Source organism: Malaya genurostris, chromosome 1, assembly GCF_030247185.1.
Source record: "Malaya genurostris strain Urasoe2022 chromosome 1, Malgen_1.1, whole genome shotgun sequence".
Taxonomy (NCBI): domain Eukaryota; kingdom Metazoa; phylum Arthropoda; class Insecta; order Diptera; family Culicidae; genus Malaya; species Malaya genurostris.
Window position 1 is genome coordinate 86,985,940 of NC_080570.1, and position 6,851 is coordinate 86,992,790.

The 6,851-nt window shown below is 35.2% G+C and overlaps 1 protein-coding gene across 1 annotated transcript; it reads right to left on the reverse strand.

Annotated features, from left to right (window-relative positions):
* Positions 1–1,729: 1,729 nt before the first annotated feature.
* LOC131426661 (uncharacterized) lies at positions 1,730–3,625 on the reverse strand. The gene is made up of 3 exons (XM_058589544.1): positions 3,586–3,625; positions 2,357–2,541; positions 1,730–2,303 (listed from the first exon to the last, which is right to left on the reverse strand). The coding sequence occupies exons 1-3, from the start codon at positions 3,623–3,625 to the stop codon at positions 1,749–1,751; spliced, it is 780 nt and encodes a 259-aa protein (XP_058445527.1). The 3' UTR covers positions 1,730–1,748.
* Positions 3,626–6,851: the final 3,226 nt, after the last annotated feature.

The following is a 6,851-nucleotide window of genomic DNA, read 5'->3' on the forward strand; positions in this document are numbered from 1 at the left end:
TGCCGCATGTTTGAGATTCTTTGCCGAAGGAAATTATCAGCATGGAACCGGGCAAGATTTTCATATTGCGATTGCTCAGTCAACGTTTTCGAAAGTGCTGACAGATGTACTGATAATTTTGGAACGTAAAATATGTTCAAAATGGATAACTCTGGAAATGAGTGAAGAAGAACAGTGTCGGGCAAAACTAAGTTTTTATCAAAAGTGTGGTATTCCGGGGATAATAATGTGCGTGGATGGCTCACATATTAAAATCATTCCTCCTAAGCAAAATCGTAATTTGTTTTATAATCGTAAAGGATTCTACAGTCTCAACGTGATGATTGTAAGCAATCACATATTGATGTAATACAAATTGCAATAATATCTGTTCGAACAGATGTGTGATGATAAACAGAGAATACGTTTTGTTGATCCAAGTTTTCAAGGATCAAATCATGACTCTCACATATGGCGTTTGAGTCCTGCTCGTGTTTTCTTCGAGCAACTGCATAGGAATGGTGAAGTGAATACCAAGATTTTAGGTAAAATTTATTGTATTTTTTAGATTGTCGATGAGCTCAATTGATTGTTTTCATATAGGTGATGCAGATTATCCTTCGGAACCATGGCTTGTTACACCATTCAGATCTCCAGAAGAAGGCAGCATTGAGAGTGGATTCAATCGTAAGCATGCAGCGGGGCGAGGCATAATCGAAAGGACAATCGGTGTACTCAAAAACCGGTTTAGATGTTTACTTGGTGCTAGACAGTTACATTATGAACCGAAAAAGGCAGCTCAAATAATTAATGTATGCTGTGCACTTCACAATATTTGTTTGGAGTATGGTTGTTCCCAGGTCTGATATTGCCATTGTGAGATTTATTGTTATTGCATGGTAAATAAATAAAAATCTGACCATTCAAACTTTAAAATTACATTTATGAGATTGTACCCATAGTCAATAGTATTCAGCCGTTCCACACCAGAGGCAAAGCGACATGCGACGGCAAGCAATGCGATACTTCACAGATCGCCAGGAGTCGTGAGACAAAGCTCCACCCATTTAAGCTCAGCAGAAAAATTACATATGTCAGAGTGAGAGCGCCGCATCGAGTTCTCTCTGACATTCATGATATTTTTCTGCTGAACTTAAATGAACGGAACTCTGTCGCGCGAACTCTTTCTTTCTTCCTCTTTGGCTCCTAAGACTTTGGCTCCTAAGACTTGAGTTCGAATCAGGCATCATTGAGAAATTCTGGCGCATTCAAAAACACTACATTTTGTCTGTAAAGTCATATACATGGTCAGGGATGTCAGGTTCACAGATTAATCTGTGTTTCACAGATTTTGAGTTTTCCTCACAGATTTTCACAGATTTCTGAAAATGATCACAGATTTTCACAGATTCTTGAATAAATCACAGATTTTCACAGATTTTGTGAATCGAGTACAGTTGAGCACCAAAAAGTACAGAGCGGTTGAGGTTTGTTTTTTTTGCTCACTAAATTGAATTTGATCAGCTGAAGTGGTACGGAAAATGGGTGGTGAGACCTTTTTTTTTTGCTCACCAAATTTGATTTCGAACTGCTATTGGGGTACGGAAAACGGTCACAGATTTTCACAGACAGGTTTTGGGTTTGATCACAGATTTTTGAAAAAATGACCTGGCATCTCTGTACATGATTACTTCTCCTGAACCGTATCAAAATCGTTTCCAAAACATTAAAAAAATGAGCTACTCTAAAATTCAGATACAAATTAAAATTTATTGGGACTTATTTACGTAGTCGATTTGCATATCAAGCATTTTCCTTTTCAGCTCTAGTTTCTGTAGTTTCAGTTTTTCCATCTCCATGTTGTGTCGTTTTTGTTCGTTTATCTGTTCCGTAAGAGTTGAATTTATAGATTGCATTGCTTTTGCAGATTGGCGTTGGTAATGAACAAAATCGTCAATTTTTTTATTTGTTGCCGTAAGTAAGGTTTCAACAGCCATATGAAACTCCTTTTGCTGTGTAATTTGAAGTTCCAACAGATCTCTCGCCGACTGACGTTTGTTCGCATGACATTGTACTGAAATAGTTGGCTCAATAATGTTTTCATCGGATAACTCGCTGCCGGATTCGACATTCTCTTTGTCTGGGACACCTTGTGATAAGCAACCAATTCCATCAACCGTGTTTATCAGGCCGCAAAGTTGAATCGCTTGCTCTTCCAATTCAGAAAGCTGAATGAGCTTATTCGGTCCTCCTCCGGTTGCCATAAACTCCATCTTATTGTGGGCAAGTTTTTTTTTCAAAGCGGATTTATAATCGGCCCACACCTATAGAATATGAATTTAGGTTTCTTTTTTCTGATCAATGCTAGCATAAATACCTTTTTCCATCCACTTCCATCGCGGATTGGCGGGCCCAAACTGTTTAGTTGAATTGACAAATCACTCCAAAACGTAGTTGTGTTTCGACGAGTGAAACCTTTCGCGATATCCGGGCGGTCTTCCAGGACTTTTATTAATGTTTCGTATTGCTTTTTATTGGTCGTTCTTTTTTTCAGACTTTTCCCTGCAGATGTAAGACATATTAACCAAATTGTGAACAAAATGAAATTCCACTCACATTGTACTTTCAAAACCAGGTTGTCAAAAAATAGACTTAAAAATTACTTGTTCAAGCTAACAATAAAGTAATTATTCACGTACACGTAGAGAGAAAAAAAAATCGTTTTGTTGTTTAAAAAACCGGGATTTATCTGCGTGTGCGCGCAAACGAAAAACCAGGAAAATTCTGGGTTGATTTTTCAGAAGGTCGTATAAACAAGTGACAATTTCTCTTTGTTTACTTTCTCTTCTATTAGTTACCAAGCGGTTTCCTCGCTTATCACTCAACTCTTTGCATAAAATGTTACCCGAAACCTTCGACTTTGAAACAGAGTAGTGAAATCAAAGAAAATCACATCACAATAATCGAAAGAGAGAGTGATTAAAGAGAAACTGTCACTTGTTGTCACGCCCTAATTAAAAGTCAATCGACAATTATGTATGATTGTCAAGCACTTTGTCTAAACCAACGTTGGCAGGTATACCCGATTTTTTGACCTCTATAATGCAATGTTCTTCTAAAATACCGATAAATCGCGGATCATACAGATGAATACAGATTTTGGTTTTTTGCTTTATTAAGCATGAGAAAAATTGTCGTGGGACCTTTTATGCTCCCTGAATTGAGCCCCGGTGACATTTTCCTGGTTTTTTATTCCATATCATTTAGGGATGGGGAGAGCTTTCCGGGTACTTATGTAGTTGAGTCTTTATATCGATATGGTACAGATTTTTACGCCGAATAATTTTTGAAAAAATGATCTGGCAACACTAATCCAGACCTACACGCAGAGAAATGGAGCATGTTTAAAATAACAAAACCGTTAGTAGAATTTTCAATATAATTTATGTTCATTTCAGGCTAGAATATGATTGTTTTGAACCAATTTCTCTGTTAAATATAACAAATGCTCACTGCTTGATTTGAATCTAAACTTTGGTTTAACCAAACGAAAAATTTATTTGTACCCGATGAATTTTTTGTTGAAATAAACAAACTATTTATTACATGTCAACCAAAGTTGAATTGACGTTAACGAAATATCCATGTTGACTCAATCCTGCTGTATCTTTATTTCAAGAAAGAAATAGGTTCAATTTATCTATGATCTCATTTGTGTACTGATATAACTAAGTTAACGGTTCAAATGAACCGTAACAGTTTTATTTCTAATAAACAAGAGCATTTTTTCCTACGAGAATAATCCAGGGCATTTTTTTATCTCCCGCGGATAAAATTTTTTCCAAGTTTTATAAGTAACGTTTATCTACTTCTTTATTTTCCTAGGGGATTATCAATAATTCAAGTGTATGTATCGATAATTGGAAATATTTTACAAATTGCACAATATTACATAACACATTTTCTTCGCAAAAAATATTTCATACAGGATCTCTATTTTGACTGATGGAGCACCGAATCGTTGGATGCTATAAAAATTAAAATAAAACCAGGGCTTGATTATGGTATGTAAATAATTCGATCGTCTAGCGACAAAACGGCTAAAAGTTTTGAAAAATTGCAAAATTTAAAATAATTGTATATGTAAATTGAAAACAAATAAAAGTAGTACTAAAAATTACTTTGTAAATTAGTTTGAAAGAAATCATTTTATTCCTAAAATCAAACAAAAATCTATGGTTTCAACAATCAAAAGCGTTAGTTGCAATAACTAATTTCAAGGAAATTTATTTCAACTAAAAGGTTTTGTGAATCTAAAGCGCTACAATTATTGACTTTTACTAGAGTTCGTTTCATTTTAAACTATTTTTTCAAATTGAATTTACTGTGAAACTGTTTGTCACGAAATTGACAGGAACGCACAAGAAAAATATTTGTTGTTTTTATCAAACTATTGGTTGAAACAAACTAATCCACCGAGAAAAATAAACTATCAAGTTTTGTAGTTTCAAGTAGCATATTTGCAATATCAAACCAGATTTTCTTTTGTCACTATTTCAACAAAAATATTCGTTGGGTGAAACTCAAATTTTATTATTTTTACAATTTTTTTTTCTGCGTGTAGGTATAAATATGGAGAAAGTGAAGAAATGACTAGATTAATTTTCAACCATCATTCGGATTTTACGGGAACGACAAAGTTACTAAATTTGATTTTTTTTTCACAATTTGTTCAGTATTTGTAAACTATTTTTTCAAATAATTTATTCAGACTCAATTGCGTTAGTTTTCCGTTGCCGCATGCCACATTATATTGATATTGAAACTGAATTGAAATTTGCATATTTATAAAATTTTAAATTAAACGATGATCTCCAGCAGTGGATACTTGATAGGGACGGTTCTGTAGCGCATTGTCCAACACAACTCGACCACTGCCATAGCGTTCTGGATACAGTCCGCTCGAGTCATTGTTTTCGCCACTGCAAAGCAAAAATCGTTAAGCGTGAAAACGCCTGGTAATAATCCTGAACGCAGAACTTACCCTTGATACGTTTTCGTTTCTTCCATTCGTACCATTTCGTCAATTGATCGATCAACTTGGCCAATCGGGAAACGACCATGTACGAATGATACGCGTTCTCTATCGAATAATTCCAACAGTGATTCCTTAAACGGGACGATCCAAACGTCCATCATATCAGCGGAACGATTCTTAACGTAACGCACCGCATAGTGCCAGAAAGTGAAGCAGCTGATTCTGCTTAGATTTTTACCTTATATTCCTCGCAAGTAACACCAGTCACTTTATGAGATACAACCGGCGCAAATCAGCCGTGTATTTGTCAACCGCCACCATCAGATCCGGATAGGTTTTCTTACATTTGCTAATCTTTCACTGTCGGATGTCAGCACCGATTTGATAGTTCACATTTTTAAGAGGTTGCCTTATTGAACATCAGCGTTTGATCGAATTCTACCGAGCCGAAATCAGCGAGAAAACTATTGTTCAATTAAGAAAGTAGCATTCACGAACGGATAATGATTTGGACGAATTTCAACAATATTCCTATTCTCCCCGGAGTGGTGGGTTACTCGAAACCTTGGATGGAATTACAATGATCGATGTTGTATGGGTGCGATGAGTTGCTCTATTATTATGTTATTACGTTATTGACTACACGAACGCCATGATAAAAAGAAAACAAACAACGATACACGCTTCGGAGCTCTCTGTCATTTTGATTTAAGTTTAAACTGTACCGATGTAAATTATCATCAAACAGAAAATGTATATTCTGTAAAATTTTCAACACGGTTTATGTGCCTACCTTTCGTTGTATTACACGAAAAGGAATATTTAGTTTTGTTCTTTTGATGTTATTATGGAGTTCATCTCATTAGCAAAATAGTACAGCACGTCTAATTCTCCATAGATATAATTGAATTATAATATAGATATAACTTGTAATATTATTTTTGCAACACCTTATACCGGAAAATATACTGAATTCTATGATTGTGTTGTGCCTAAAAATAAGCTTCTATCGTTTTGAAAAGATGACATCATCAGATTTCAAGCCGGATTTCAGATTTCATGTGTCATACTGAATGCTAACCAATTTCCGCCCTCACTGTTGTCAAACTGTTTGTTTGAAGCCAGTTTCGAATCTACTTTCTTGATGCTGTTTCTGATATCGTTTGCTCACATCCTCGTTGCTAAGTGTGAGCCCAACTTAGTTTCGTGAAATTTTTTCTTAGTGAAACTTTCACTTTTCTCAAGCAAAAACGACAATAGTAAGATTGATGAATGAAAAAGACACAAATCCGCAACCCAGTGTGCAATATTTGTAATTCATTCTTGTGCCTGAAGCCATCATTCAGTCTGTGAAACTTTTCTTGAATTGTGTTCTTCTCACTCGATATATAAATTGATAAATTATAAATTTATACTTTACTAACACCAACATTCAATTCTTACTTAAATTCAACTATTTTAGCACTGATTTTTATTTTCATCAGAATGATTAAAGATTAGTCAACAACGAATAGTTCCCGTTTAACGTGTAAGACACGGTTTGGCAGCTGTCAATCACTCGATCGACCACAGTAATACGTACGCAAGTCGATCGAGTAATGTTCGAAAATTTAATAACTCGAACGAATGATATACACAACTCGAACGGAATGCAGAATGGAAATTGCACATTCGATCGAAATATTTCGAATCGATCGACGTACAGAATAGGGGTGAATATTTCAAACGTGATCTTCAGGACCCATACATAAAATTTGAGTCAATGTATCTGCCTCCATATAACTCTTATCAAATGAATTTTAATGACAACATGAAAATTTCCTTGGCGAAATTT

What these genes read in the sequence shown, in the direction of transcription:
- LOC131426661 (XM_058589544.1), bottom strand. Translation starts at nt 3,625, where the DNA reads ATGGATATTTCGTTAACGTCAATTCAACTTTGGTTGACAT. An exon ending in AATTCAACTTTGGTTGACAT is followed by an intron (nt 2,542 to 3,585) that starts GTAATAAATAGT and finishes TTACATCTGCAG; the next exon opens with GGAAAAGTCTGAAAAAAAGA. An exon ending in ATGGAAGTGGATGGAAAAAG is followed by an intron (nt 2,304 to 2,356) that starts GTATTTATGCTA and finishes CATATTCTATAG; the next exon opens with GTGTGGGCCGATTATAAATC.